General features: G+C 49.9%; 1 protein-coding gene across 8 annotated transcripts in view; it reads right to left on the bottom strand.

Annotated features, from left to right (window-relative positions):
* Positions 1-268: 268 nt before the first annotated feature.
* The window catches only part of CAMK1D (calcium/calmodulin dependent protein kinase ID), a 486,590-nt gene continuing 470,535 nt past the window's right edge, over positions 269-16,323 (bottom strand). For 5 of the 8 annotated variants that reach the window (XM_016962637.4, XM_063780436.1, XM_016962639.4 and 2 more), the window contains 3 exons: positions 11,185-11,272; positions 9,949-10,066; positions 269-7,033 (listed from right to left, as the gene is read on the bottom strand). In XM_016962637.4, the coding sequence (XP_016818126.1) occupies positions 6,915-7,033; positions 9,949-10,066; positions 11,185-11,272 (325 nt within the window). In that variant the 3' untranslated portion in view covers positions 269-6,914. Of the gene's footprint in view, positions 7,034-9,944; positions 10,067-11,184; positions 11,273-16,323 lie in introns of all 8 variants that reach the window. The other 3 variants (XM_016962641.3, XM_016962640.3, XM_063780437.1) reach the window with 3 other exon arrangements.

Below are 16,323 nucleotides of genomic sequence, written 5' to 3'. Positions count from 1 at the left end.
CAGCAGGGAAAAGGGGGAGCTTTCCTATCCAGTGATCATGGAACCTGGGCACCTGTCCCCAACCCCAAAGGCACGATGTACCATCCCTTCACCCATCCCTGCCACTCCCTGCTCACGGGGGAAGTGACCTGAAATATTTAAGGGGGACTCCATGAGTTTGGGGGGTCTCAATTCAAACTCCTTCCTTCAAATCCAAACTTCAGGAAGCAGAGGAAAGATAGAGACACTGAAACTCCACATCCTTCTCATGACAGAGGAAATGAGCATCTGAAGGTGATTAATTGTCTTTATTGGAGGAAAACAAGAAGTCATCAATCTCATTATCATTATGATAGAAATCTTGATATGTATACATGATTGTCAAGGCAGAGAATCATTTGCTACATAGACCCATGAACAATTTTGCAGTGCCGCAAACCTATGTGGGTTAAACTTCTTGCAGAGTTTATTACATGCATGGAATAAATTCACAGTTTCCCTTCTTTTGGACAAACATGTTTTTATGGGAAAATTGAACCAATTGCAAGCCTGGTAATAGTAGATGCGGGGACATTCCTGGTTTTGATGTTGTAATTTTTGGGGAAGCATGCTCACTGTTGGGGGAGCTGAAAGAAGGGGGATTACATTATGTGTAGTGACAAAAGCCAATTGAGAGGTTGTTCCAATGTTTATTCTGGACAGAGGGTACCTTTGAGGTCTTCTCACCTGAACGTGGGACTAAATGTTCTCTGAAACATGGCGCCCCATCTTTCGAAGCAAAGACTCTGCTGCATGCAATGTCGCTGCATTTCTGCCACCATTTGGACAGCATTTCATGTCCCTCTGATAGGGCCAAGTGCCCCGCGAAGGAGAGTGGCAGGCGTCAGGGCTGAGAGACAAACATCCGAGCTGATGTTCTTGTTCCTTTTTAGCTCTCTCGCAGCCTGGCTGCCAACCACGTACCAGGGCCCCTGTGCCCCGAAGTGCAGGGCTTCCAGGAGAGCCTGGGAATCTGAATCTGTCTAGACTAAGATTTTCCTCCGAGAAGCAATTTAACTAGAGTTTGGGGTTTCTGAGCCCCTGCTGAAGTCTTATCTCTAAGAGTAAAACCAACTCCTCCTCATTTTCTTTTTTCCTGTCCATAAGAAAATAAAATCACCTTTAAAATAACATGGCAAATCATCAGAAGACATAATAATCGAATGAGAAGTTCCCCGGAGACAAAAAGGTTAAAAAACGGATATGGCGAATGCAGAAGCGGTGTTATAGTACAAAGGGTGAATGCAACCGTTTGTCCCTTTATACAGACACCGAGAAGCCATTCCACAGTTTGCTTTGTCCACAAAACCAGACTCGGCAGCCGCATGCTGAGCGTTTGGCTTCCAAATGCACAGCCTTTTTGGGTTTGCAAAAGCGGAGCTCCCAGAGCCACAAACTGAGCTGCTCCTGCTGGAGGTGGCGGGGATGTCTGGGAAGGGCTGACTCCTTCCCACTGACTCTGGAGGCATCGGGAGGTGGCCGGGCCTCGGCCAGCATGCAGGACTGACTTCACAGTGGGGCTGGGGGCCCAGAGCTGCAGACCGTGATGCCCCGGGACCACCAAACAGGTGCCAGGTGAGTGGGGCGTGGGCCCTTATCTTCCTCAGACCGCCTGCCTGCTCCCCAGAGTTGAGGTTGTCAAGCTAACTGATCTGCACACTCATTTTCTTGGAGTCTTCAGGAAAGAAACCCTCCTTTTAGGAGTCTGTTTGAGCTTTTCTATCTCCACATTTTCAATTCTGAACATCGAAAGACTGGACTATCTTTTGCAAATGTCAGGCACACCTGCAGCCCCAACCGAGGACCAGGTGCCCCTCAAAAGGGTGGTGGATCACATACAGGTATATACATCTTTTTTTTTTTTTAACAAACTGAACAGTGTTTGGTCTGGAATGTGTTTAAGGAAAAGGCAAAGTTCGCAGAGTGTGGGTAGACAGAATAGGGAAGAAGTACAGTTTCAGAAGAACATGCAAAGGTTTCGTGCACTGGCTGAATTCAAGGACCTTCAATTAATTTGCCAGAAGTGATTGTGCAAACCTGGGAAAGAGGACATCTTGCTTCTGTTTATGAAAAACGGGAGGAGCTTCCCTTTGCCCGCACTTGCCTTCCTTTCTCATATCCAAAGGAATCCCAGTCGTGCGCTTGTTAAATTCTGCGAAGCAGCGAGGGCTCTGGCTGAAGCTGCGGCAGTGGCCCTACTTCCACCTTCAGCCCTAGAGCAATGGTTCCAGTGTGGCCTCCCCAGCGCGAAGACTCAATTCTGGCCAAGGTTCTGGGGGAGAGGGAGAGGCGAGGGGCCACGATGCTTTCAAAAATAAAGTCTACCTGCACTGGGATATCATCTTTCCTTTCTGTTTAAAAATGCTAATAAAATAGCAAGCCCCAGTGGGTTAATCAGGTTAAGCTGTCATTCCACAGGGGAGAGGATCAATCCACTTTCCAAAGGGGATCACCTGGGCTCCCCCCATTCCCCCCACCCCGTGTGCCTGGTGTTCTTGGCTTCTGTCCCTCCCACCTACGATTCATCCAGGGCATGATGGACACTAGGGTAGAGATGAGTGGGATGAGTACGGGGTAGGTAAACCGAGTCCAGGGCTCCCTAGGCCAGATTCCTTTCATCCTACTACAGATATTTCCTATGAGCCCAGCCTTGGCCAGCATGGCCATCTTTTTTGAGACGGAGTCTTGCCCTGTCACCAGGCTGGAGTGCAGTGGCATCATCTTGGCTCACTGCAACCTCTGCCTCCCGGGTTCAAGCGATTCTCCTGCCTCAGCCTCCCGAGTAGCTGGGATTACAGGCACGTGCCACCATGCCCAGCTAATTTTTGTATTTTTAGTAGAGACAGGGTTTCACCATGTTGGCCAGAATGGTCTTGATCTCTTGACCTTGTGATCTGCCCGCCTCGGCCTCCCAAAGCGCTGGGATTACAGGCGTGAGCCACTGCGCCCTGTCCATCTTCTTTTGCTCGCTCTATCCTGACTGCCGGGGCCCTGGACACTACACAAAGAGCTAGCTGGAGAGTGAGACTCTCTCAAAGGCCAGCGGTGGCTCAGAGCCTCTACCTCGTTCTCAAGGTCAGATGCTAGAAGTGACCAGAATTGTGGCCATGGTCAAGAACACAAAGCCACTCTTCCTTTTTTTAACTTTGTATGGCACGCTTTGCCATAGCTCTTTTCTTTTAAAAGAAGACCTGAAGGGGTAGAATGTTTTCTAGTCTCCGACAGAGGCAGGGGTAGGAGGAACTGGTGAAAATCAGCCACTGTGCACTGCCAGAGCCGTGCATGGTCCTGGGGGTTGCCATTTCTCTAACACAGCAAACCCCGTCTCTCCTCAAGGGCTTTGGTGGTCACTGAGCTTCTCCTAGGTGTGCCCTGCACCTCTGCACCACTTCATTCTGAGGCTCCGGACCCGTGTGCCCGCTGGGAAGCAGAGCCGTAGGGAGGCAGAGAGCTGCCCAGACTCCAGACTCCAAGGCCACCTCTGTGAAGAGGGCCAAGCTGCTGGCCTGTTGGTGCCCACTCACTGTTTGTCTCAATGAATAGAAACTCCTCCTATTGCCTCACGTATGAGATGAAGATCCGGGAAGCCAGGGAGCCCAGACAGGCAGCTGAGGGAAAGGCCACTCCAGGCCACTACTTCAACATTGAATATTCCAAGTGAGGAAAAGAGAATCCATTTGCTCTGAGAAGGGATAGTGACCAAATGGGGGACTTGGGCTCAGGAAGGAAGCCTGTGATGGGGTCCACGTGTCCACCCTTAGCCTCTGCCCAGCACCCTGGGTGCATGTAGAAATGCTCAGCCTCTGTAGGTGGAATCTGACCTTGGTGTGGGTCCTAGGACTCTGCGACCCCATTTGTCAGACCTTCACGAAAGGCACATTCTAGGTTCTCTTCCTGTTTTTTAAGAAAATAAATCATACCAAGCGCAGTGCAAAGACAACCTCTTTTTACCATGAGAGCTCTCTCAAAAGCACAAGAGCGCCTCTCTTTCTCTGAAGCAATAGGAAATTAACCCAAGCCTGGTGGGATCAGGACAGTACAGGCTTCCTGATGTCATGCTCAACAGTTGACTCTTGGGCTGAAACCAGTCACTGTCTCCTCGCACGATGTTGTTGAGACCCGGCGTGTGACAGGCCAAGCATGGCCAAGAACTGACCCGAACAGCGAGGGGGGCACCTGCACCACGGCTCACCTTTCAGAGGTTCTGCACTTTTTGGGTGAGGGATACTTTCAAACTAAGTGCATATAACATGCGCCACATGTATCTGCTCCTGAAAATACTTCAATCACCAGTAATGGAACTCAGCTTCAAATGCTGCTTTCTGAATGCAAATGGTTGTATATAGCACACAGCACAAAGGGCTATTCATCACTATTCATGTACTCATCCTAGGTACCAGATTCGGGTGCATTTTCAGCGCTTGCAGCCTTCTATTACTTTGTCATGCACTGTATGAACTTGAATGTTTCCAAGACACTTCTTAGTAAGCAACCGCCTAGTTCTCCAATACTGCTTATAATATTCATTCATTGCATGGCCAACTCAGGTGACACTTGCTTCTTAACTGGGTCTAATGTCATCTTATAGACCTTTCCAGGGTTTTTAGATTTTGCAGAGTGACAGCTTGATTTTTCACCCTGTGAGCATGCGTGGCAGATGCCATGCAGAATTCCTGCCAAGCAGTGGAGCGCCTGTGAAGTGTGCGGGGACAGGGTAGACCAGCTGCCTGTCTTCCCAACTGCTCTTCTCTGTGCCTGCACTGCCATTCTCAGGGAGCAGGATGGAGCTGCTGTGCCTAATAACATTGTGTGTGTGTGTGTGTGTGTGTGTGTGTGTGTGTGTGTGTGTGTGTGTGTGTTTATTGAGAGGGTGGGGGGGCATCACTCAACATTCAGCCTGTACACACTCAAAGGTGTAGAAGTGACAAAGATGACTCAACCAACAGGACTTCCCATGACTGGCCAGCCACAGGAAGAGGGCATGAGGACACAGCCAGCAGCGTTACTGGGTCGTGATGACGCAGACCTGCCGGGACACCCCCGTGGGCTTGAGGCATTGGATGGGCCTGAGAGCTGAAGCAGGGGCACTTGCAGGACCGGCACTTGAAGCCACCTGCCTGGCTTTACAGGGCAGCCTCCTGGAAGCCTCCATGAAACGCAGCTTTCCCTGGGCCACACACTGCCTGGCTCCACAAAGGCAAACACCACAGCCTGCTTTGCCCTGGATATTCCTGGTTTTGGCATTAAATGTCCACAGCCTGAGAAATCCTTCAGTCTCGGGCAAATGGGACGTTTGGTGACCCTACCACCATGTGTCTTTGATTTTAGACTCCCCTGACCAATGGAAGGGCTGCAAGCACCGGCTGGGCCTGATGGAGGTGGTCTTTGGTCATCTCTGTGGTGGCTGAAGTCCCATTAGCCTGGCAGGGCCCCCTCTCCTTACCACCAGAAATGGATCCTTTCCCAAGGCTGCTTCCCTCCCTTCCTTCCCTTAGAAAACATTCATGTGAGAAGAGGGTAAAAATGTGGAGAAAGAACTTTGTGTTGGAGGCCACGTGAAGTGTAAGATTAGAAATGCATTTTTTTAAAAACCACAGAGAAAGAGATGAATTTTAACACTGCATAGCTGAGCTTTCATCTGTTAGCTCTCGTGAGAAATGAGGGTTGTGTGTGGGCCCACTTTCAGCAACATGGCAGCTGGTTCCTTTTGCAAGGGAGGGTCCTGCATCTCTGCAGTGTGGGCATCTCACAGCAAGTCTGGCCTGTGAAGCTGAGCCCTGCGTCTCGGGGGAGCAGGCTTCTTTATTTCTGGTTGCTGATGGCAAGAGGCCTCTAGGGTCTCTGGTGGGTGCGGGTTCTGCTGGATGGGTTGCCAGCAAAGGCTCTGTGCAGATTCTCTACCAAAGTCCCCTGCAGAGAAGAGAGCCTCACAGAACTGAGGGGCCCCTCCTCCTGGGGAAGGGGAGAGAAACAGAAGGAGTAGAGGTGAAGGGCACTCTTAGCCTTGGAGACAGATTCATGATCCTCTTGTTAGAATTTTTCTTTTTTTTTATGAGACAGAGTCTTGCTCTGTCGCCCAGGCTGGAGTGCAGTGGCACGATCTCGGCTTACTGCAACCTCCGTCTCCCGGGTTCAAGCAATTCTCCTGCCTCAGCCTCCCGCGTAGCCAGGACTACAGGTGTGTGCCACCACGCCTGGCTAATTTTTTGTATTTTTAGTAGACGTGGGGTTTCACCATGTTGGCCAGGATGGCCTTGATCTCCTGACCTCGTGATCCGCCCGACTTGGCCTCCCAAAGTGCTGGGATTACAGGCATGAGTCATTGCACCCGGCTGATCCTCTTATTAGAATTTTTAAAAATACCTTTAAATTCTCCTTTGAGGAAAAACAAATCTCTTAAAGGTTAACATAAAACTACTATTTAAGAGGAAAAGATATAGGTCATGTAACTTAGAGATACAAAGGACATACTTCTTAAAAGGAAAAACAAACCCTAATGCACAGTATTTACCAATATTTAAATAATCCAGTTGAAACCTTTTTTTTTGTCATTAATGAAAAAACACACCATAGACGGTTACCTACACTGAGAAGAGTGGAAACGATGGTGTTAGGGGAGAGGAATAAGAAGGTCCGTTCAGTTAGAGCTTTGCAAGATTCGTATATACAGCACCAGATCCTATGAAATCAGCGCCCCTCGAGTCAGTACAGTTTGTGAGAAATGAACACTTCAGAATTGCAGTAGAAAATATGGCCATAAAAAAACTTCGGTCTTCCAGTCCTATGCAGGAAGGGGCACCATGCAAGGTGGGGTCTCGCTGGAGTGGCTCGCGGCACTGGCGATCCTGGGGCTCCCCTTCCCCAGCCCCGACCCCGGGCCCCACCTCCAGGGCCAGTCACTTGCTTCCAGAGTGCACTGCCGTCACAGTGGTGGGCCTGGGTCTCCGCTCGGCTCCAACTCCTGAGACCCCCGACGAAGAAGAAATGAAACTACAGAGCGTGGAAGGTGCCAGACCTGCAGGGAACAGCAGAAGTGGGCTTCAGAGTTTCAGAGGTAAATTCTCACCCCGCTTCCCACTGCCAGGTGTCACAGGAGCTGGGTTTATGGTGGGGGGCGGGGGGGCCCAATTTTTTTTTTTTCTTGAGATGGAGTTTCACTCTTGTCACCCAGGCTGGAGTGCAGTGGCACGATCTCGGGTCACTGCAACCTCTGCCTGCCAGGTTCAAGCGATTCTCCTGCTTCAGCCTCCCGAGTAGCTGGGATTACAGGGGCTCACTACCACGCCGGGCTAATTTTTGTATTTTTAGTAGAGATGGGGTTTCATCATGTTGGCCAGGCTGGTCTCGAACTCCTGACCTCAGGTGATCCACCCACCTCGGCCTCCCAAAGTGCTGGGATTACAGGTGTGAGCCACCGTGCCCACCTTGCAGGGACCCAAATGTTTACCCATGTGACTATTTTTACCTACCTGTGGGAAAGCCTTTGCAATGGGTTCAAAATGCTTTATTCTTAGTCCTCTCCTCTCCTTTTTTTTGGTATAATTTTAACTGCTTTGTGTTTGAAAACAACATGGTTTCACCACTGTGGTACAACAGGTTCCATGTACTGAGCACTTAATATGTAGCAGGCACCAGGCTAGTGTTGACTACATACTGTCATCATACGAATTGTCCACTTCTTACAATAGCTCTGTAAAGCAGGTATTTTAAGAAGGAATAAAGAATGATACTACCTTCCTACCCTTGGTTGGTGTGTTGTGTGCACTCTTGGCTAGAAAGCATTTTGTGACGCAGAGCACTTTGAAATAAGGGTATGGTGGCTGACGCCTGTAATCTCAACACTTTGGGAGGCCAAGGTGGGCGGATCGCTTGAGTCTCAGGAGTTCCAGACCAGCTGGGGCAACCCTGGCTCTACAAAAAATACAAAAATTAGCCGGGCACGGTGGTACATGCCTGTTGTCCCAGCTACTCAGGAGGCTGAGGCAGGAGGATTACTTGAGCCTAGGAGGTTGAGGTTGCAGTGAGCCATGACTGTGCCACTGCACTCCAGTCTGGGTGACAGAGTGAGAGAAAGAGAGAAGAGAGAGGAGAAAGGAGAGGGGAGAGGGGAGAGAGGAGAGGGGAGAGGGGAGAGAGGAGAGAGGAGGGGAGGGGGAGGGGAAGGCAGGGCAAGGCAGGGCAGTGCAGGGCAGGTTAGTGGAGGAGAGAAGAAAGACAAGAAAGAAAGAAAGAAAGAAACAAAGGAAGGAAGGAAGGGAAAGAAAGAGAAAGGAAGAAGGAAGGAAGGAAGAAAGAGAAGAGAGAGAAAGAAAGAAAAAGAAAGAAAAGAAAAAGAGAAAGAAAAAAAGAAAAGAAAGAGAAGGAAAGAAAAAGAAAGAAAGAAGGGAGGGAGGGAAGGAAAGAAGGAAGGAAAGGAAGGAGGGAGGGAGGGAAAAGAAAAGAGAGAAGAGAGAGGGAAGGAGGGAAATAAAGGAGGGAAAGAAAAAGAAAGGAAAGCAAAAAGAAAAGAAAAAAGAGCAAGAATAGAGATGTTCGCCTATTCCTGTGTGAGCTCAGCAGTCCCTGGCCTAGTGGAGTTCCTCAGAGGCTGCGCTGAAGCCCTCCCCCAGAGGATGTGCAGGCGTCAAAAGCCTTGACATGAGAGGCCTCAGCCGCCACTGAGCTTGTTGGTGCAGGCCCCCAGGGAGTCTGTGTGCTCAGACATGGGGACAAACAGCCATACAAGGAGTGCTCCCGACGGGCTTTGCTGCCGATGCCAGTGTATGAATCTGTAAAGAAGGGATCCATCGTGGGGTTCCCTTTGACCAGAGGGTGGAAAAGATTCAGGGTGAAAGGGGAGCTATGGTATGTCCGGGGACACTCACAGAGATTTCTTGGGAAAATTTAAGGGCTGGATGGTCCCAAATGAGATGGGAAGGTTCCTTAGAGAGGAAGGGAATCCTTTTCTGAGCCAAATGGGAAGGAGCATGATGCCCAGGGTGAGACCAGGCTGCAGGGCTGCTCCATGGTTAGGGAGATTAGGGCCACTGCTCTGATGTGGAGAGGACCCATGGGAAGGGCCAAATGGGATTATTTCCACAGAGAGAGGAGCAGTTGGGGAGAGAAATAAGGAGAGAGTAAGTGTGCCTTCGATGATGGAATAGTCCATGCAAAGACGAAGGACAATGAAATACTATTACTTTTATTGCAAAGTCAATGCACTTCACATAAATGAGCTCAAATCATCATTGTCTGCATCCAAAATATATACATTATGGAAGTCAATGGCAGGAGGCTGTCCTGAGGCTCTGCTCTCCCTTCCTCAATCCGCAAGAGTGACTGTACAATGAGAGGTAAATCAGAGGGAAGGATGGAGATGAGAAAGAGTCCAGGCCTTTATCCAGACAGACATGGCTGCGAGGACTTGAGCCCTGGATTCCTCAACTGTAAATGGAAATAGCAATACCTAGGGTTCCATGAGTGCTCAATGATTTTTTTTTTTTTTGAGAGGGAGTCTCAATCTGTCACCCAGGCTGGAGTGCAGTGGTGTGATCTCAGCTCATTACAACCTCCGCTTCCTGGGTTCAAGCGATTCTCCTGCCTCAGCCTCCCAAGTAGCTGAGATTACAGGTGCCCGCCACCACACCCGGCTAATTTTTATATTTTAGTAGAGATGGGGTTTCACCATGTTGGTCAGGCTGGTCTTAAAACTCCTGAACTCAAACAGTCCTCCTGCCTCGGCCTCCCAAAGTGTTGGGATTACAGGCGTGAGCCACTGCGCCCAGCCCAGTGATTACATGTTAAAAAAAGTCCTAGGGTCGCACGACATGGGATTAAGTATAGAAAGCGCCTGGCAAACAGGAGGTGCTCGGCAGATGCCGGCTCCCTCCTCTCCACCCCAGGCTCGTCTTCAGTGTCAGCTGAGGGATTCTGGTTTTGCTACATACGCACAGTCTTTTTGGCTGGCCAAACTGAGGCTGCTCGAAACACTTGCATTTGAACTGTCCAGGCTGCTGCCAAGGTGTAGTTTTCTCATATGTCTCACGACAGCCGTGGCATTAAATGCTTGCTGAAATTTCAGAAAGGAAAAAAGCAGACAAATATTTCAGCTAATTGGAAAAGACTCTGTGTTCTCTTGTTTATCATGTTAGCCTAAGCATTTCAAACTCTTTACATCATTCTCATGCTACTCAAGAAGGAAAGCTTATGTTGTCCCTTCTTCTAAAAGTACACTGATTTATTAAACCCTTTCCCCAACTAAATATTTTAGAGACTTAAAATAGTTTTCTTCTGATGTCATAAATGCATAGAATAAATGTAAACCAATTCTCTCTGTAATTTAAGAGGTGTGGCCTTTAGAATAAAAGGCATATTATAATACCTTAAAAATGTGAGATTTGAAAATAGTTTTTATTTTCCTAGTATTGGTACTTTTGTCTGAAAGATTTAGGTTGGTGCAAAAGTAATGGCAATTTTAATGGAAGAAACCACAATTACTTTTGCCCCAACCTAAATCTTTCAGACAAAAGTACCAATACTAGGAAAATAAAAACTATTTTCAAATCTCATGGCAATTTTAATGGAAGAAACCACAATTACTTTTGCACCAACCTAATGATAGCATGTCCTATGAATACAGCAGGCCAGCAAAATTAATTTTGTTTCCGTCTCATCTTTCACCATTGGCCCTCATGGCAAAATAGCTAGCTCTGAATTGCCATTGCTGATTGGAACACGGAGGGGAGGTCAGGTAATCAAGAGATTAGGAAGTCAGGTAATCAACAGATGATCACAAAACCTCCATGGTTTAAATCTGTCAAACTTTTATCAGCAAACATTGATGAGTTCAACTCAGATTTCCTGTTTTTTCCCCCTCCATATCGCTTTAATAAAAGTCAGCTATTCAAAGTTCTAGCAAGGTGAAGAAAGACAAGGGTGATGTTGGTTAAGAAACAGCAGATGAGGAAGAGCTGGCACTATTGCTGTCTTTGATCACAGAGGGGAAGTGTTGAATTGCACACTCCATCCCTCTTACACCATAATATTCCCTCTAAGTCTTTATTACTTGCAGTTAAAATTAGCAAAATTATTCAGGTGAGGTTCTGGGGATTTCAGAAATGCTCAGATTGGAGGGCCAGTGTCACGAGGGGGTTAATTCACCGGGAATTTCATATACTCCACACTTACTCTCCATTTGCTCTTGGCGAAGTTCTTCCGGATCTGGGCGCTGACGGACTCGTGGATGTTTTTGTTGAGGGCTGTGTCACCAGCGATCCTGAAACAGAGGCAAAGGTGCTTCTCTGAAGTGCTTCTTCTGGGCCCTGACACTGCGTCCCATAAAGGGGAGTCTTACCTAGCCTCAGGAGAGCTGAGGCTCAGTCGGGGACAGGGTGGCTGGCCGCTGCCCTTCCAGGCTGCTGATGTCATCACCTGGCCATTCCCTAAACCCACCCATTCTAACCCCTCACCACAAAGTCTTATTCCAGCTTCTACACTCCGCACCCTCCCCAGACCCGCCAGCGCCCTCCTGGTTGACTACTCCCCGGCTCTCATTTTTTCCTTCTTTGACCCCAATTCCTGCAACATCAGAATCCACAGTGACAATGTTTCCCATCCTTCTCCCTCCTCATCCCCTCTGCCTCCACACAAGCTTTGGAGCCACCATGCGCCACCTCCAAGGTCTCACACTTGTTCCCCAACTGGTCTCAGCACCAGACCCCTTCCCGGCCTTGCTTCCCAGCTTCCTCAGACCCGAGGTCCCTCCTCTCTGTCTTCCCCAGGGGCGCTGCTCCCAGGGCACCACTCACACCCGTGGACTCTCAGCTTCATCTCAGCAGAGCTGAGCCTGCCACATTCTGCTTGGCAACACCTGTGAGCCCATGCCCCCCACCCACTCTATGCTGGGTGACAGTATTCCCAGCTCCACTCAACCCCGCCTGGTACATCCTCCACCCTTGCATCTCCTTGAAATTCTTAGAACTTCAAGGACGGCGTCCACCCTGCATTCACCTGAGCCCTTGGCAGCCCCGGGTAAGCTTTAACTCTAGCTGATTCCTGAGCCTGCCACGAGCAGGGAAGAACTTAGGTTTGCTCCTGGCCTTCTCTCCTGACAGTACCCTCCATCCCACTCTTTCCTCCCTCTGCTGTCTCTTTCTTGGGTCTTACAGCCTCCTCCTCTCTCGCGGCTCACAATCTCCAGGCTGAGAATTACCTGGCAGTCTCCCAGCTCTTCCTTCCCTCATGCATGCCCTTCTCGATCACAGCATCCTCCTCTCTCGCGGCTCACAATCTCCAGGCTGAGAATTACCTGGCAGTCTCCCAGCTCTTCCTTCCCTCATGCATGCCCTTCTCGATCACAGCCTCCTCCTCTCCCTACAGGCATCCACTTGGCCTTTTCCCCCTGGGCCTCTGTGATCTGCTCCCAGTCTTTCCTGGGCTTTGATCCTTCCCTCTTCCCTTTCCTCTAGCACCAAACTATTCAATTCTGGGTTACTATCTGATGGCTAAGAAAGAGTTTCATGAATCTTGCAGAAGTTAAGGGGATCAGAGTCAGAAACCAACGTTATAGGCTGGAAGGTAACTGGTAAGGGAGAAAACCTCTCACCCCCGAGACACTGACTGCCCTGGACACAAAACAGCCCAGACACGGCAACCATCACTTCCAACTACTTCAGGAGATGAAAGGAACACGGCTCAGGCATATTCAGACAAGAGAGAATACCAGCCAGACTTTCTTTCCCATCAGGACTGCAAACAGGGTGGACAGAGTCGATATAAAATCGGTGCCAGGCTGGCCTAAGTTTAGAATCCAGGCTGATGTTCCCAGCTCAAAACAACTCTCCCCCACCACCTTTTCCCAGCAGGGCTGCAAACACACAGCCAGGGGGACATGCAGGAAATATCTCAAGCAAACCAGGTTTTCATTTCCAACAACTGTCAACTGCCTTCCTTCCCAGACACATATTCCTGAAACAGAAATAGAGTATTTGAATGGGCAACTACATCTGAAACAAGAGTAACAAGACAAAGAGGATGAGAGAATGAGAGACATCTTTATTAAGCTTTTCCTCCCGGAGAGCCCCAGGGAGTGATTCCTCCTGGACCCTGTTGAAAAGCTACATCCTCAGAAAAGGATGCCAGTCCAAGCTTGCAGCAGCCAGCTCTTTCTTAGAAATGACAAGGCCAAAGTGGTGGGGAGTCTGGAATTCCTCGGGCTGAGCACTGCTGCAGGGCAGAGCCAGGCTCCAAAGCAAACAGGCTGGTGCTGGGGTCGGGGAGACTCTGGGCCTCGGGGTCCACCTGCTTGTCCGCAGTGTGGTCTCAGACCCCACGGCCTGTGGCCTGCTGCCTATACTCTGTGTCCCATGCCATATCTGTGGGTTCACATGGGCCCAGATGTAAGAAAACAGAAGCTTCTAATTATTTTAGGAATGCTTCATGCTCATTTCCCACAGTCCTGGGCTGTGCAGCAGTGGGGAGTCCAGCTGGGCAGAAGGTGGCCCCCAGGCTCTGTGTTACACGGTCTTCCTGCAGCAGTGCAGCCACCTCAGGCCACAATAGTGCACCGTGGCCCTCCCCAAGTACAAGCTGCAATGACAACGGTGACCCATGCTCATGATAAGCTAGGAAACTTGCAATAGTAACATCAGGACAGCGCTGATGCTCAGTGTCACTAACTTCAGCATGCTTCGCCAACAAAACCAGAGGCATGGAGTCTAAACATTGGAAGGGATCCTAGTGGTCAATGCTTCTGATACAGCAGGATTGCTTTATCAATCCGTATACACACACTTAGGCAACGCTATGGGTGAACACATTTCATTCATGTGTCCCTTGCTTTTCTGTTTTCTTTTTTTTTTTTGAGACAGAGTCTTGCTCTGTCGCCCAGGCTGGAGGGCAGTGGTGCGATCTCGACTCACTGCAACCTCCGCCTCTGGGTTCAAGTGATTCTCCTGCCTCAGCCTCTCGAGTAGCTGGGATTACAGGCATGCACCACCACGCCAGGCTCATTTTTGTGTTTTTAATAGAGATGGGGTTTCACCATATTGGCCAGGCTGGTCTTGAACTCCTGACCTCTAGTGATCAGCCTGCCTTGGCCTCCCAAAGTGCTGAGATTACAGGCATGAGCCACCACACCCGGCCAGCTTTCTGGTTTTAATACCTACAAGAACAATGCAGATAGCATTTACGTAATCACACCTTTTACAGCCTGTCTCACTATCCACCCCTCACGGACCACAGCCTAGTCTCCCCTGCCTTTCGTGGTTTTGTGTTTTGTGTGTGGTCTCTTCTACCTTCCTGGCTCTGAGTCTGCGCTTTTCTAGCCACCTGCTCAAGATGGGCCTGGTGGTGCCTGGTGTGTACCCGGGACAGCACTTGCCAGTCCTGGGCCACCTCCCAATTCCTACAGCCAACCGGAGCTCTGGTGTCTGGAGCCCAGAAGATGGGAGCGGGGGTTCGGCGAACATTCAGGAATGTGAACTTGGCTACTTGGCTAGGCCACGGTACCCAGATATTTGGCCAAATACTAGCCTGATATTGCTGGGAAAGTATTTTTTAGATGAGATGAACATTTCAATCAGTAGACTTTGAGTCAAACCGACTAGAGTCCATGCCATGGGTGGGCCTCGTTCAATCAGTTGACGGCCCTCATGAAAAACAGGAAGAGGAACTGCTGTCTCCAGTCTGCCTTCGGACTTGAGCTGCAACATCAGCTCTTCCCTGGGTCTCCAGCCTGCTGCCCTGGCCTGCAAATTTTTGATTTGCCGGTCCCCACAATTGCAGGAAACAGGCTTAAATCCTTAAAATAAATGAATCTCTCTCTCTCAGCGTCTCTTCTTATCACTTCAGTTTGCTTATCAATGAGCCTAGAGATGAATGCTTAGAACCACTGAGCTGGAGGAATGAGCTCTGGCCAGGGCTGCCCTGTAACAGGGCCTGGGTTCCCATCCTGGCCCTGGCCATTCCCTATACAGTGGCCATCAGTCGGCAGCCTGTTGGGACCTGAGCACACACCACAGAGAGAACAGCAATGCTCAGTGAAAGGGGCGGGAACCATCTGCTAAGAGGCCGGCTGCCTCCATCTGCTAAGAGGCCGGCTGCCTTCCAAGGGGGAGCTCTGAAAAGAGCCCTCTCCTGTCTGAAGTGGTCTGTTTGGGGGCTAAGGAAGGTGTCCATGATTGCCAAGGCCTCCCTCGCCCTCGGTGGCCCTGCTGAAGTCAGAAGAGCAAGTGTGGAATAAGAGATGATGCTCTCGGGGTGTCAGGGATGTACGGAGACCACAGCTTCCAGAATGCTGCCGCTGATGAGGAGGGGCCGCCTGGAGGAATGACTCCATATTCTGCCAGCTCTCACCTGAATCTGTGTTCTACTTTGCCCAGGCAATGTTACATAAAAGAGAGAAGTATATCATAAATGCAGGCAAGCGAGAGTTTCAGCAATGCTTGGGTCAAGTGCATTAGTTTTCATCATTTTCCAGGGTTTGACTTATTGGGAGGTTTAAAATGTCCTGTAGGCCGGGCATGGTGGCTCACGCCTGTAATCCCAGCACTTTGGGATCACAAGGTTAGGAGATCGAGACCATCCTGGCCAACATGGTGAAACCCCATCTCTACTAAAAATACAAAAATTAGCTGGATGTGGTGGTGGGCACCTGTAATCCCAGCTACTTGGGAGGCTGAGGCAGGAGAATCGTTTGAACCCGGGAAGCGGAGGTTGCAGTGAGCCGAGATCGCGCCACTGCACTCTAGCCTGGCGACAGAGTGAGGGTCCCAGCACCTCCGGTGCAGCGTGGCCCAGGCTGAACTCACTCCTCCAAGCCTGCCCCTCCTCCTAGCACAATCATCCCCCGAGTCCCGTAAGTTGGAAACTTGGGAATAATCCTAGACCCTTCTCTTCCTTACCTCACTCTGCCACTGCTCTGCCCAATGCCCATGGCTTCTCCGTCCCTGACAGTCACTCACAGTCCTTCCTGCCCTGCTCCATCCCTGCCACGCTGCCCCGCGCAGGCCACTGTCACCCTCCTCTGGGCCAGCCCCCTTTCCGCCTCTAGGCCGCACCTCTGGCCACGCTCCCACACTCCGTCTCCCACCACATTGGGTTTTCTAAAATCAAACCTCAGCACCCTGCCTAACAGATGTCAGGGACCCCACTGCCCAAAGGGAAAGGTATAAATTCCTTGGTAGAGTCATCAATTAATGGCAGCCTGTAGGTATCACAGATGTGCAACGCTTCTTCTTTGTCACATGTATTATCTCACGTAACCCCTTGAAAAGTCCTGCGGGGTCCGTATTATTGTTATTCATGATCTGATTCTACAGGGGCAGC

The sequence above is a fragment of the Pan troglodytes genome, chromosome 8 (assembly GCF_028858775.2).
Source record: "Pan troglodytes isolate AG18354 chromosome 8, NHGRI_mPanTro3-v2.0_pri, whole genome shotgun sequence".
Lineage (NCBI taxonomy): Eukaryota > Metazoa > Chordata > Mammalia > Primates > Hominidae > Pan > Pan troglodytes.
This window is presented reverse-complemented; position numbering and strand designations above follow the sequence as displayed.